This window comes from Taudactylus pleione, unplaced genomic scaffold, assembly GCF_031769625.1.
Source record: "Taudactylus pleione unplaced genomic scaffold, aTauple2 ptg000906l, whole genome shotgun sequence".
Lineage (NCBI taxonomy): Eukaryota > Metazoa > Chordata > Amphibia > Anura > Myobatrachidae > Taudactylus > Taudactylus pleione.
The window spans coordinates 1308077-1323850 of record NW_028285307.1 but is presented as its reverse complement, the minus strand read 5'-3'; the positions used below and the strand labels follow the sequence as shown (position 1 = coordinate 1323850).

The 15774-nt window shown below is 35.1% G+C and overlaps 1 protein-coding gene across 1 annotated transcript; it reads left to right on the top strand.

The window, feature by feature from the left end:
- Window positions 1–1241: 1241 nt before the first annotated feature.
- LOC148473852 (peptidylaminoacyl-L/D-isomerase-like) lies at window positions 1242–14389 on the top strand. The gene is made up of 4 exons (XM_088459344.1): window positions 1242–1269; window positions 7985–9214; window positions 12156–12206; window positions 14328–14389. The coding sequence occupies exons 1-4, from the start codon at window positions 1242–1244 to the stop codon at window positions 14387–14389; spliced, it is 1371 nt and encodes a 456-aa protein (XP_088315470.1).
- Window positions 14390–15774: the final 1385 nt, after the last annotated feature.

Here is a 15774-nt window from a genome sequence, read left to right as displayed (position 1 = left end):
TATATATGTGTGTGTGTAACAATGGGCGGCACTCCCAGTGGCTTTACAAAACACACAAACACTCGTGATATTAAATCAATGTTTCAGAACTCTATTGAAGGTTCTTTCCAGAGGATACAATAAGGAACCTACAATAGAGTTCTGAAACATTGATTTAATATCACGAGTGTTTGTTTGTTTTGTGAAGTCACCGGGAGTGTCGCCCATTGTTGTATATATTTTTTTCTTCCCAACACAGGGATAGATAATTTAGGAATGCACCAGGTGCACATTATATCTTTAGCCCTTTGGAATGCTGGCCATAATTGCCATAATTGCTGTGTATATATATAAATATATATATATATATATATATATATATGAATAAAGTATATGCAGCACTCAGAGGCTTCAATAAGACACATGACACAAGTAAGACTTGTGACATGTGACTTATTAAAGCCTCTGAGTGCCGCATATACTCTGTATCTTTATGATAGCATGACTATGTTGATATGCTGATGCTGGCAATGGGGTATTGGGATAAAGTAATTTCTGTCATTAGGGAGTCCCGGAATATTGGATAGTAGATATATATATATATATATATATATATATATATATATATAGTATTCCAAGGATGACACTTACCAGCACTAGAAAAACAAATGGATAGGTGCCCTCCAATAATGTCTGATGTCAATCAGTCCATATAACAGTCCACTGTGGTGGCACTCTAGTGAAAAAAATTGATAAGATACAGGAATTAATTCCAACGTTTCAGTGCTTAATTTATTGCCCCATCCTCAAGGTACAAAAATGCAGTACAAATAACATACATATATATATATACTTACAAACCACCATGTGTGTCCAGCGCTGCCCGGCGCCTGGGACCGGGGCTCCCTCCAATGACATCACACCACACAGCCAGCGCATCTCAATGACATGCCCACATCAGGGCGGGGGGAACAATTCTGGATTGCGTCCCGGTAACCAGGATAACCCACAGCACCTGACCTGTAATACAAAATATACAGACATCTGACATACATATATTAAAAAACACACTATACTATAATCCATTAGTAATTATACTAATAGCCGTGTATCCGTTACCATGGTATAATGGTGTACGGTGACACGTGAATATTATGGCCCCTCTTGTGGAGCTACCCAAACATCTATTCAGACAGCTTGGTAACAACAAATTGTTGTTATTATTGTTGTGTGAAATAGGAGGATTGCCAGGAATTGCAACAATGCCCAGCATGATTCAGAATGGAACAGGTGAGCATCTCCATTATGAAAATAGAAAAAATGTAATGTTTTATTATCATTCAAAGCTATGTTTTTTTTATAAAAATGAAAATATTTGAATCTTTTTTTGTTAAAGATCTTTAAGGTTAACATGTATTATTTGCAAATACAATATTTTACTTTAATAATTTATAAAGAAATTTGAAAACTATACTGTTAATTAAGTGTACATTTTAGTCTGTTTTAGGTTTAATAGTCTTACACTTCTCTTAATTCAGGGTTTTCAGATCATATGACATTTTTAGATACCATTTGTTTAGCATTATTCATGTGACAACTGCAGAAATGTATTGTTTAAATTAATTAATGTGCTTTTAAGTATAGTGGTGCACAGTTAGTTCAACAATGCTATTCCCATTCCTTACATTGTAGCTAAGTCAAGATACTTATCAGCCTACAATTTTATTGGCTGACAGGGTTTAATTTGTGTAAGCTGCCATTTTTGGTTGAGCACATTCCAAGAAAAGTGGATGCTTTATGAGAGAGATTGTATAAATTCTAAATGCTCATGACCAGCATGGTCAGAGTTGGAGATTTTGAATATTTACATCACTGATTTTATAATTATAAATGTATATAATTTTCATGTGTGATGTTTCTAAAATCATGGTTTTTCAAAGTTTAAAGGTAAAGTTCTAAGTAATCATTTAAAAAAAATCATTTTTGGTGGTTGCAATTAAAAATCAAAATATATACAACATTATATATTTATATTACAGATTTTTCTTTTGATAACATTTTAACTGCATTAGTATAGGACATTTATATATTTTAGGTTAATTAGCTAATGGTGTTGTTCCTGGGTGATGTTACTAAAACTATAATTTGTTAAAGTTAATATTCCAAGCAATCTTTTTCACAAACATTTAAAATGATGACAATGGATTACATATTTGGGGCATTTGCAGGTGAATTGCCAACAAATTCAGGTTTTTTGAAAATCAATAACTTGATTGAAGGCTAATTGTTTTTAGACAGATATAAATAGAACATGTGACCATTTAGTTATTATAATGATAACTAAGACATGATCAATATGGAGAAATCCCATGTGGTAGATGACTACTCATTTGCCACTAGGATATTTATTATTATACTGCTGTATATCTCTTGGTGCAGTGGCTCTCAAACTTTTTTTTCTTGACACGCTAAAGAATGACAACCACATACTTGACACAAAATTATAAAGATATGAAAATAAATGTAGATCAACCCTATTGTACCCAAATCACAAACTCACAGCAGTTCCTTACATACCAAACACTTTCCTTTTAGCCACCCTTTCTCTTTAACCACTGTAGTTACTACCAATACAGTAGGAATCCTTTCTTTTTCGTTTTCTACTTTCTCCTTTCCTACTGAGTCTGCAGCTGCCTGCTCACATCTCCTCTTTGTGACATATGTCATGATGCTGAGATATCTACAATGATGCAGCTGTCTGTCTGCTCCCAGTTCACATCTCATGCTGCAGGTGCCAAGGAGTGGATGGGACTTTGATTTTTACAAGCCCACACAGCATGAAGTGGATCAAAGAGCAGGAAAACACACACGTCCCCTTTCTCTGCAGATTGGTCAGAGATCATTCTGTGGGACCCAGCCCTTTTTTATTTTCACTACACTGACACTCTGATACACAAGGGACAAACTTGTGACACACTAAGGTGTCATGACACAATTTAAGAATGGTTGCTTTAGAGATAGGGTCCATACTGTATTGAACACTGTGTCCAAACAACAAATAAAGTTTGCTAGAAAAGTCACTTAATGAGAGTTGAAGCAGAAAACCCACAATGCTATTACCAGGAGTAAATGACAGGCCTGAACACAAGGACATGTGATAACAGGATTACAAGAGTACCAATAGCACAGTACGATATACTATTCCCAATGATGGTCTAATAGGTATCTGCTTGGGAAGCTGAACCTTAAAAAGGCATTAGAAATGTAGATATTCCCACATTGATTAAAGAGGATTAACTCTTTACATGTAGAAAAAACATTGGCAAAAAATGGGGATAATCGATGAAATATCCCCATCAATGAAATATCCCAATTTTTCGCTCATCGCGTCTAATTTGATACCCCTAATCTTTCCATATTGTTTCTCTATCTTCATATTATTCTCTAATATTCACCATCTCAATACCCTTTCTTACCTTTGACTGTAAAATTAATTTATTTGTGCTTTGATCTCAACTCAGAATCAGCCCCTATATCTTAAAGCCACTCTAGAGGGAATGCAATTTATAGGGCTAGATGAAATTGTGATGGTAATAGCAAAGTTGAAAAATACAGTTGAACAACCAGAGAAAAATATTTGCAAGCATACAGAAATTATCAACTGCTACATCCTAACAATGCTCAACATATCTCACTATTCTTAACAATGTACTTTGATATTTTTAGTTTATTGTATTAATATCTTTTTTTCAGTTTTAAACCCATAACTTTTGAGATACTGCTTTTATTAACATAGCATTATTTCTAAGGTAAGCCTTGCCAACTTGTTTTTCTCCAGCTGTTGTGAAACTACAGGTCCCAGCATACCCTGCCACAGTTTTCTTATTAAGGAATGCTAAGACTGTTGCATAGCATGCTGGGACTTGTAGTTTTACAAAATCTGGAGAGCCACAGGTTGGCCGGGCCTGCTTATAGGCTAGAACATCCTTCACCCTCCTAGCATCACAACCATCTGTCCAAATTTTCTCTTCACTAATCCACTACACTCTTATCAGCACTTATAAACTTTATTTAAATCTGTGTTCATAAACTCTAACATCCTTAAACTGTCACCAGAAAGTAAAATTGAACACATCCTACAATTGTCTTTTTTAATTTATCTTGCCTCTTGCTTCTTTTAGCTGGTGATATATACCAAATCGCCAATGCAGGTCATCCACACATCTCCATTACACACACATATGATTTATAACATTAAAGAAATCCACCAAACCTCAAACACATCAACTGTGTAACAACAGTCTCTAAATCCATTAAATGTGCTAATTGGAATACATGCTCTCTTGTAATAAATGAATCTGCATCCATGACCTCTTCATCTCTTACAACCTCAATCTTCTGAAAATAGCAGAAACATGGCTCACACAAAAAGACACTGGACCTCATTCAGAACCAGTCACATGCATTGATCGCTCGCAAGTGGGTCAATGTTTAGGCCCTGCACACATGCAGCGGCCGCACTGCATGTGCACAAGCCCCGTAATGAGACAGAAAAGTCTCTCGCTCCAGAGCTCACTACAAAAGGGGCGGCTGTTGATGGTGACCGACATCTCGACCCATTTTGTAGGTGTGGCAGGGGGGTGGTTTCACAAACAGAGGAATGCCTGCTGTTTTGTGGGCGGCCACACTGACATCATCAGTGATGTCAGTGGGGAGCTTCCTGCTTGATCAGAGCAGGAAACTCCCTGGGGCTTGCGGTTGCCGAGACCCAACCTTAGGGTCTCATCACAAGCCCCGTTGGTCGCAATGGTCTTGACCATCGTGACCATCAACCTGGTCGGTCGCTAAAGCTGTGGGTGGTAACCCACAGCTTAGCTAGTGACCAGGAGGCTGCACTTCAAACCCCAAGCGGCTGCCCTCATTTAGAGCGACCGCTCACATTTAGCGAGTGCCTCTGAATGAAGGCCACTGTCTTTCATGCAGCCTTTTCTCATAGTGGTCTCCACTGCCCACACCCTGAGATCTGGAGGTAGACAAGGTGGAGGGATTGGATTGCTCCTCTCTCCACATAGCACTTTCGGAATCCTGCTAAATGTCCCATCAAGCAAATTCACTTATTTTGAGGTACATGCAATCAGGGTTTGCAACCATTTTCTCTGCATATTGTAATGATCTATTGTCTCCATGGTACACATTAAAATTTCCATGAGCATTTCTCTGCCTTTATTCTCCTGTGACTTATCCACTGTAGTCAAGGGTAATTTAACAATTTCCAATGGCAATCCATATTCCTCCTGTGCCTACAAATTACTCTAACAGTCTCTCTTGGCCTCTCCCAATATATTTACCCCTCTACTCATTAGGGTGACCAATTCCTTGATTTATTATTTTCTAAACTATGCTCAGTTTTTGATCTCTTTGACAGTCTTTTTTCCCTCTGATCATCACTTTATCACCTGCAATCTCTCCTCTATTACTTTAAACTAACTGCTGAAAAATGATTTCATGCTGCCTCATACTTGCAAAATTATCAGATTTAATAATTATGAAAAACTCTCCACCTCTCCCTAATTTTTACATCTACTGTCCTGAAATAGTATTAACACATTTTATCCAAACGCTACAAACAGCCCTAGATTAAGTGGTAACAATTGCACTTTATACTACACATCAACCTGGACAACAGCCATGACACACTAAAGAAATGTGAGATCTGCAGAAACTCTCACAAAAAGCAGAATATCATTGGCGTAAATCCCATACTTTGCATTGCTTCCTCACATATAATGTTCTCTATCACTATAGAAATTAAAAAAATAGAATTTAAGACTTTTAAATAATTTTTCATCCCTCCCACACCATACCCACTTACTCTCACCTGCACCCAAAATCTTGCTTCCTACTTTAAGAAAATAAATATAATCTTCTACCACAGCCAGATGCTCAATTCCTCTCAATTCCTTCCTGTAACACCCTGGCACCTTCACTTTAGTTAATCCCACAATTGAAGATGAAATGTCTTCTCCCTTCTTATTTCCCTATTTTAGTACTTATTCTCTTGGTACTATACCCTCGCAAATCTGTCAATTCCTGTCTCCTCAAATTTTCCTAATCCTTAACTGACTTACCCTCACCTTACATGCTTTCTTTCTTCACAAAACTTACACTATCATTTTCAGTCAGGCTTTTGTTCCCAATACCTCACTGAGACTGAACTTGTCAATGTGGTAAATGATTTACACACTGCAAAAACAGTCAAGTTACATCTATACAGATAATACCCAACTTTACTTACCCTCTTAAAATCTTTCATAATTTGTGTTGGCCTGTGTCACTCACTGTCTTTCTGCTATTTCATCTTGGATGTCTTCTCACCACCTCAAACTTAATGTCTCAGAAACAGAGCTAATAATCTAATAAAATTCCCAATAGTCAACAAATGTTACTTTTCTGATATCTAAATCTATGTTAAAACCCCCAGAATTAAACTTACTAGTCAAGCTCGCTGCCTAGGTGTCATCCTTGACTCTGATCTGTCCTTTGTTTTCCACATTCAATCTGATTGCAATTCCTCTTACATACTTCTAAGAACTATTTTCAGAATACACACATAGATCACAGAAGACACTGCAAAACATTTATTTATGCATTCATTACCTACTGCATTGACTATTGCAATAGCCTCCTTACTGGTCTTCCCCTAAACAGACTTTCATCCCAACAATATATATTGAATGCAGAAGCTAGTATGATTTTCCTTGCAAAGTGTTCTGCTGCTACTGCACCCCTTTGTCATTCCTTACATTGGCTGCCAGTACAGTATCTTATATATTGCAACATATAATACATTTGCTAATACTACACCGATGTACATCTCTTCTCTTATCTCGAAAATATCTCTCAGCTTGACCCCTTCATTCTACCCAAGATCTGCATCTCTCACCCACACACCCATTACTTGCTCCCATTCATGGTTACAGCATTTCTTTTGAGCTGCACCTACTCTATGGAATTTCCTACCTCACACAATATAACTTTTTTCTAGTTTCCAAACCGTCTTGCATTCCCTGTAACATTTTTTTCAGACAGCTTATTATATTTCAGAACCACTCACATAACCTCAACAGACTATTCTATCCAATTAACTTCTCTTTATAAAAGTCCAAACATAACTTTAAATACGTTTTCTTCTTACACTCACACAACCCACTTACCCAAGGCTAACCTTGCTGTGTGACTGAATCATACAGCTCACTAAGAACCTCTGCATTCTGTCTAAATCATTGCTATATGTCTGTCTTATCCTCATGGATGAAATGTCTATTTCCCTATAGATTGTATGCGTAAAGTAGGATACTCCTAACTCTTTGTACAGTTGTTACTACTCAGTCTGGTCTTATGACTGGCTAATAACATAACAATAACATACTAATGACTAATATATATATATATATTAGGACTCATTGGTGGACATATACAAGAGAAGAAGTATAATAAATGCAGTAAAATGTGCCCCATATCAGGAAAATACTACAATGTTTAGCAAAGCTGGCAACAAGTTTGGAGACAGAATTGCATTGACATTCTTAGTAATGATGGAGATTTTTACCACATTACTACAACTCTTTACAACATTTTACCATAGTAGAAGTTTAATGTTCACCTGTGAAACTTAGCAAATACAATAATGCTACAATCAGTGGAGATGTTTTACCATTGAAAAATGTGTAAATGTTAAATAATGTTTGATGATTAATTCCCAGAAATGTTTTAACTATAAAGAATTAAAACTTTCAACTACTAATTGTGGTTCACATGCTTAATGATGATTTTTTTTTTAAGTGAAAATGTTTTGTCAATTAATATATAAACTGATAAAAATCAATAGTTTTTTTTATTACACATGCAAAATAATAATTGTCCTTTATTGGGTCAATTTGAACAATGGCATATGTTAGCAAGGTGAATATTTATATGTAAAATGTAAATATGATTTTCATTGCAGGCTTTAAAGACCAAGTTACTTCTCTTGGAAGAATGTTTATCACAGCATTTCTACAGAATCAGATCTCTACTGAGCTTCCACAACGAGAAGTTCTAGTGACTGGCACCTCACCTAATACCACTGTCTCTATTGTTATTAACAAATATAATTTTAGTAAAGTTGTGATGGTTGGGAAAGGGGAAACTGTAAGAATTCCAATCATAATGTCTAAGGAGCTGAAAGGAACAGTAACATGTCCTCATCCTATGGTGATTACAGCTAATGCTGATGTCACTGTGATGTCTCGTAATTATAGAAACAATAGTGGTGATGTGAGTTTAATTTACCCTTTACATCAGCTTGGACATGTATATTATATAATTACCCCTCAGAAAGGACCAGAAAATCAATACAAAGAATTCCTTGTGGTTTCATATGAAAATAAAGCAACTGTTGACATCTATCTAAAGGGCTCGGTAAATTTTAAAGAAAAGAAGTACTTAAAGGGTGACAAGATGACAATTAAGCTTGAGCCATTCCAAGCTATCCAAATTCAGAGTAAAGATGATCTCTCAGGCACTAAGGTGAATTCTAGTCAACCTGTTGCTGTTATAGCTGGGCACACCTGTGCTGCAAATAACATTGGCTGTTCTCATGTCTATGAGCAGCTCAGACCTGTTGGAAGTTGGGGAACCTCATTCTTTATCCCAGGATTGTCCTTCCAGACTAAGTATGATGTTGTGCTTGTTATGGCTTTTCAAAAAACATCCATTGAGTACCAGTCTGGTGAAAAAAAAATGGTGAAACAGGTAGAAGCTGGAGAATTGATACAGATTAATGTCTCTCAGTCTTCACCACTGTCTATACACAGTGGGAGTGAAATTCAAGTTATGCTCTTTGGCACTGGTGGGGTAAATAAAAATACAAATGTTGGTTCATTTCTAAGTAGCATACTCAGCACTTTTTCATTTGGCCTTTCATATAACCTCATTGGACAGGAGAAGTTTGATACTAATTTGGCTGTTATTATAACAAAGACATGGAGTATTCCTGGTATTACTTTTGATGAGAAGGCTCCAAAAGACATTAAGTGGAAAATATTCCCTGGATCTGAATACTCCTGGGCAGAATATAACTATGGAAGTGGCATCAGCACTCATATGGTTCAACACTCTACAGAATCTTTTGGACTTCTCAGCATTGGCTACTCAATGAACATGGCCTATGGATCCATTGCACCCTGTATTAAAAGTAAATTACATTTCTTTTGATGACTTAATGTAAATGCAGTGTAGTTTAGTTTAGTTCAGGGTTGATCTGTGGCTTAACTATGATTGATGATTAAACATGATAATTATATATATTATCTAGGTGCTTAAACTCAATTGACAAAACTTATTTTCATTTTATATAACTATTTCATTAAATTTAACATTGTAAAATTAAACTCTGTCCAAATGCACATGTTGCTACATGTAACATCCCATATAACATACCAATGGCCTTGAATTCTAGGTTGAACTAATATATATATATATATATATATATATATATATTTAAAATAGCATTGTGGTGGGACTCACACAGACCAGAAATGTGCAAGTGTGATTCTGATTTGATCAAATCCACAAGTTAAACATTGCCACAATGTTTCAGTATAATGTATACATATATACATGAGGGCTGATTGAAAAGTAATGAGACTGATTTTTTATTCAGAATCAGAAGTCTTCAGAGGATCTTAACATTTTATCATTTTCATAGTAGCATCCTTCACATTCAATACATTTATTGCAGCATTTCAACAATGATTCAAAGACATGTAGTAGACTGTTTTGTGACATCACTTTTAGTGTTGCAGCTGTGACATTTTTCACTTCATCATATGTTGAGAACATCTTCCTGCACAGTTGTTTTTTCAGGGTTGAGAAAGCCCTGAATTCACAGGGTGCTAAGTCTGGGCTATATGGAGGGTGTTCCAGTACTGTCCCATTAATTTCAGTCTCTGCTGCCAATGCAACAGCAGCAACATGTGGTTGGGCATTATCTTAGAGCAAAAACCACTGTTTCTTCAGCAAATGTGGTATTTTCTTCCTTATGGCTCCATGCAAATGGGTTTTCAGGATGTTTGCATAGTAGTCACCATTAATTGTCTGTGAACGGTGAACCCAGTGTTGTAGAATCATACCATGTGCATCAAAGAACAGCAGAAGCATGACTTTATATGCCAAAGGAATCACACTGAATTTTTTTGATGGAGGCGAACACACATGTTTCCATACACTGGAATGTTTTTTGGGTTCCAAATCATCACATGTTACAATCGATGTCAGAATCATCACATATCACAATCGATGTCAGGATATCGGGTATACTCTTTGACATTCAAATGGTGTTCTTGCACGATTCAATTTGTCATCACATCTGATTTTCTGTTAAATTTATGGGTACCCACCTGGCACACACACAAAGCATTTTACATTTTTGTTGTGACATGAATGAGGTTTACAGTGAAGCCAAAAATTTGTATGAGGTTAAACTTCTGTCATTTTGCAACATCTCCACAGTTTTTGCAATGTTGATACCTGTAACTGTGGTGGATGGTCTCTCAGAATGCGCTTTGTCAGTCACTCATATATTACCCTCTTTGAAGTGCTTCCACCACCAAATATTGCAGCATGGCTAATTGTTTCTCCACTGTATGCTTGCTGTAACATTTCATGAGTTTCATTTCTGCTTTTTCCAAGTTTAACACAAAATTAATTCACACATCTTTGACGTAATCTCACAGACATGTCTTCCTTATCCACCATGATGAAATGTATGAAGATCTTCAACTGACGACCAAACAAAGAAGTCTACTGTAGTCCAACCACAGGTTCAGACACATAGATGTATCAGCCTCACAGTAACCAGCATAGCATTACCACATCTACCTATGGGATAGATAAAAAACAGAGGCAGTCTTGTTACTTTTCAGTTAGCCCTTGTATATATATATATATATATATATATATATTATAATTTATTTATATGGAGCCACAAGTGTTCTGCAGCACATTACAAAGTATGTAACCAAATAGGTGACCAAAGACTTACAGTACAATACAATACAATGCAGGACAAGGACATGGACAATATAAATTGCTACATTAGCGACCATAACACCCACATAAGCAGCAGAGTTTGAGCAACCAAGTGTTAGGTGCCCTATTGGTGATTAAGAAATAGATGAAAGTAAAGTAGGGAGAAGCACAAGAGAGAAGAGGACCCTGCTCATAAAAGCTTACATTCTGAAAGTGAAGTGCAGACAAACAGGTGTGACACAGACCTGGTAGATGGGGAGGAAGGAGGACATAGCAGCAAATTAGGATGAGAGCTGAAAGGCTTTAATGTAAAAAATTAAATGTAGGTGCAAGGCCAGTTCATAGCATATCCATATCCATCCACTGTTTGATGCTCCACCAGGGGCTCAAGTAAAGAGGAGGCCAGCACTCTTTCTCCAAATCATAATTTTTACTGTTTCAAGTGATCATGTACATAGGCACATTGCTTAGCAGCATGTATAGCAATTACTTCAGCATATCATACATTACATATCTCATATGTGTAAGCTTAACTGGGGTCCCATGTCATTCCTAGTGCATGATCCCAACAGCTGTTTTGGTTAGTACCATCATCAGGGTACCTATACATGCTGCTAAGCAATGTGCCTATGTACAGTATATGATTACTTGAAACAGTAAAAACAGTGAAACAGTAAAAATGGTGATTTGGAGAAAGAGTGCCAATGTGGTCACATACCATGTTGCACCCAAATCTAGGAATGGTGAGTGCTGTGGATTAGTGCTTTTTGTTTTATATATATATATATATATATATATATATATATATATATATTGTGTTGGGACTCATAAAAACCATATTAGTTTTCTCAAGTCCAAAAAGTTGAAAATTGACACAATGTGTAAGAAGTAATAGTTTCTAAGCAAAACTGATTGCTGTTTTTTTATTATTGCATAACAACTTAAGTCACATAATATTTAGAGACACATAGTATTTAGAGGGTATATATTTCTACTTGTAGCACTTCTACTGTTTAGATTTCTCTTTGTAGCACTTTCAACTGTTTTCTTTAAGAAGTCAAAGTTTTTAGAAAATGAAATGATGTTTGAATTATTGTATACAATAGGAGGATTGTTAAGAAAAGGGAAGATAATGGTGACAATTCAGGAAACTATGGGTGAGTATCTGTATTATAAAATTAGACAATAGATTGACATGTTTTGTTATAATTTAAAAAAGTGTATGTTAACTAAATTTTAAACTGACGGCAAATATATATCTTTAAAAAATATTTGTGGTGAATATCTATTGAGTAATTTTGTGTTAATTAATTTTTCATGTGCAAAGGTTATTTGTTATTTCATTAGGCCTTTTAACCTTTTGAAAAAAGGCTGAATTTTTAGATACCATTTATATTTAGGATTTTTCATGTGTCCACAGACAAAATGTATTCATTAAGTGGAATTGACTATCCTGCTTAGCACACTATACAAGAGTACTTTAGAACAATATATAATGAATTATCCATAAAGTAAATCATCTAATAGACAGGTGATTAAACAGGAATGTTATAGAAAACTTTGCATAACTAAAATTCACAGAATATATAATTACTTCTAGAGACAGATCTCCCAGCTTACATTCTAAAGAATCAATAGGTGGACACATAAATGAATAAGGCAGATGCAATGGGTATTGTAGATGCAAGAGAGATACTGTAGGAAGAAGGGTGGTAGTCCTGGGTGAAGAAATGAGTTTTCTAAAAACATTTGTTGGCAGGGAGACTTAGTTAATGTCTGATAGAGAATGGGAGAGTATTCCAGAGGATTGGAGGAGAACAGAACAAATTGCATAGATAGGAATGGGGAGAGATGATCAGTGAGGAGGAGAAGCACCATTAATAGATAGAGTAATGAATGAGTTTGAACAGGAATGAGTTTGGAGATATAGAGAGGAGTTTGAGGGCTTTGACGGTTAGTGAGAGGAGTCTAACTTTGATTCTGAGTGTGGACATGAGACAGTGAACTTACTGATAGTGGGAGTCAGCAAAGGTAGAGGAAAAGTAGGTGAGGTGGACAGCAGAGATAAGAATAGTTCAAAGAGAAACAGTCAACAGAAAGACCAGTGAGGAGTAGATTATAGATGTCAAAGCAGTAAGATAAGATAAGGGAATGGTTTCAGTTTTTAGTGGCTTATAGGCCGAGAAAGGATCCAATCCTGAAAATGCTACAGATAGAAATTTGAGGATTTGGAGAGGGGCCAAGTGATGGGAAAGAAAGAGAAAACAGAGTCAAAAAGTTGCATTTTGCTACCTATGTAGAGTTTGTCAAAAATGTGAGATGTGACCATCTCTACACATAGTAGCAAATTTGCCACCCTCTCCATGCAAGTAACACGAACAGATGAAACTGGAATAAGAAGGTTAGTGTCTACACTGTGAGTATAAATGATGCTGAAAAACACAGTATATTATTTATACACATTATGGAAAATTGGCAGATACTGTAGTTTATATAATATGTACACAAGTCACATGAAGCCAATAAAATGCAAATTAAACAGGATGCCAAGTTATCACTAATAAACATATCTGCAGCCTTCCCCCAAACATTGTGTGGGAAATATGCTTTATGTACATTAAAAAAGAGTGTTCAGTATACTATAATTCTGCTATTAGATTGCAGTAACAGTAATTTGACTACAATTGCATAATCTGGTTTGTTTCAGGCATGTTTAGTGAATCAGATGTTATTAACATCAGATTTCAATTTGTATCAGGGTTTAAGAACCTGCAAGACATCTCTTTCCAAACAGGGACATTTGCACCTTTAGGTGACCATCTTGGGCTTATTTTACATGAGCATACTTTACTGTATTTTGGTCACAAATACTGCACATGTCCATCAAATCCCTTTCCCACTCCCTGCATCACAAAAAGATGCACATGAACATTAAAACAAAAGTAAGTTGCAGGCTGTCATAGTGCCAAGTTGGGCCGTATCATATATTATACAGTACCATAATCTCCATCCCTGCTGGTCTGGTATACTGTATCCAATCAATGGGATACATCTGGTGGATTTGGAGAAATTTTCATCTACCTGGTCTTCTGTGGCACTAGAGCAACTTCTATAAGCCAGAACCAGTTACTGCATATACTGTATGATAATGTCATTGTATTACAGTATGTTTCAATAACCACAGTTTGCTAAATTTTAAAGTTCAGATTCTAAGAAATATTTATATTTAAAATCTATTATAGTGATAATAATTTTTTTATGTTTTTTTTATTTTACAGATGAGCTACCATCAAATACAGGTAATTTTGAAAAGCAGTACTGCACTTTGGTTGAAGATTGAATTGTATGGAGATAGATTTACAGTAACTATGCATGCACTGTAAACAAGCAGTGATATGAAAAATAACTAAATTATAATTAATATAATACAATTTAACATAAGAAATTTTTAAAAAAAGGTTCCATTACAATCTGCTATAAGAGAAACAAATAAAAAATTAAGCCAATTCATGTTTAGCAGCTGTATGAACTTCTCCATTTACTATTAACAGTTTTCCTTAAGAAGGGGTAGTTTGTAAAACAATCTATGGTAATTTATGTTTTAATTATTTTATTAAATAGGAGGATTCTCCATAACAGGAAGGATACCAGGGATGTTTCAGATAGGAATAGGTGAGTGCCTTTATTATAAAATCAATCAATCAATTGTTTATAATCTAAATTTACAAGTTCAGAATATGTTGTCCAAATATTTTAAATAAATGAAAACAACTTTATTATACTGTGTATTTTAAAGATATGACAGATGAATGTCTTGGTACTATTTTACATGAATAATTTATACAGAAAATTCAAAATTTTATTGTTAATTCACTGTATATTTTAGTATTTTAATACAACCCAGCATTTTGGTGAAATGAGGTATTCATTTCACATACCTTAGCTACTACCATTTTGGATTTTCATGTTTCTGAAGAAGAAGTGTATTCTTCAGCTCAATGTGCTTAATTTGTTAAACTTACTTTAGTGAAGCTTTAATGGTATCTTGGTCAAGAATTTACTGTCAGCCCGAGATATTCTTGGATGTGTTTCATTTTTGTAGGTTGTCATTTGAAGTTGAGTGTAGGTCTATAAATGAGATGCCTTTATTTTTTGTTATCAAATTATTCCAATAATTGTAATATACATTTTGTAGATTTCTTGAAATAGAAAACAAAATTTCATCACTAGAAACTGATTAGCTAACATTGAGCATTTTGAATATTCAAAGTGCTGATTTTATTAATGTTATATTTTTGATATTCTATTGTAACCATGGCAAAAAGATCCTGTCAGCCTGAAAAGTTCTTTATAAATATTGATATTTGTAGTTGAGCACAGGAATTACAATGCTTTTAGTCTTTTCTTCATTTTTTATCATTTTATATTCATGTTATATATTTCTAGAAGCTTTACACTGTACATTTGTTTTTCCTTTGTTCTAGAAAATGTATTATAACCAAGTCAAATTGAGTGACTGGCATGACCAGTGTTGAATATTTTGAATTCTTACAGTACTGATTTATTAATTATATGTAATAATATACAGTGACAGTTTAGGTTGATGTTTCAAAAACCATAGTTTATCAAAGTTTGAAATTAAAATTCAAACCAATATTTTTTTTAAAAGACCTTCATAACCATTGTAATTCATTTTTATGTTTTTGATTTTGCGGGTGAACTTCC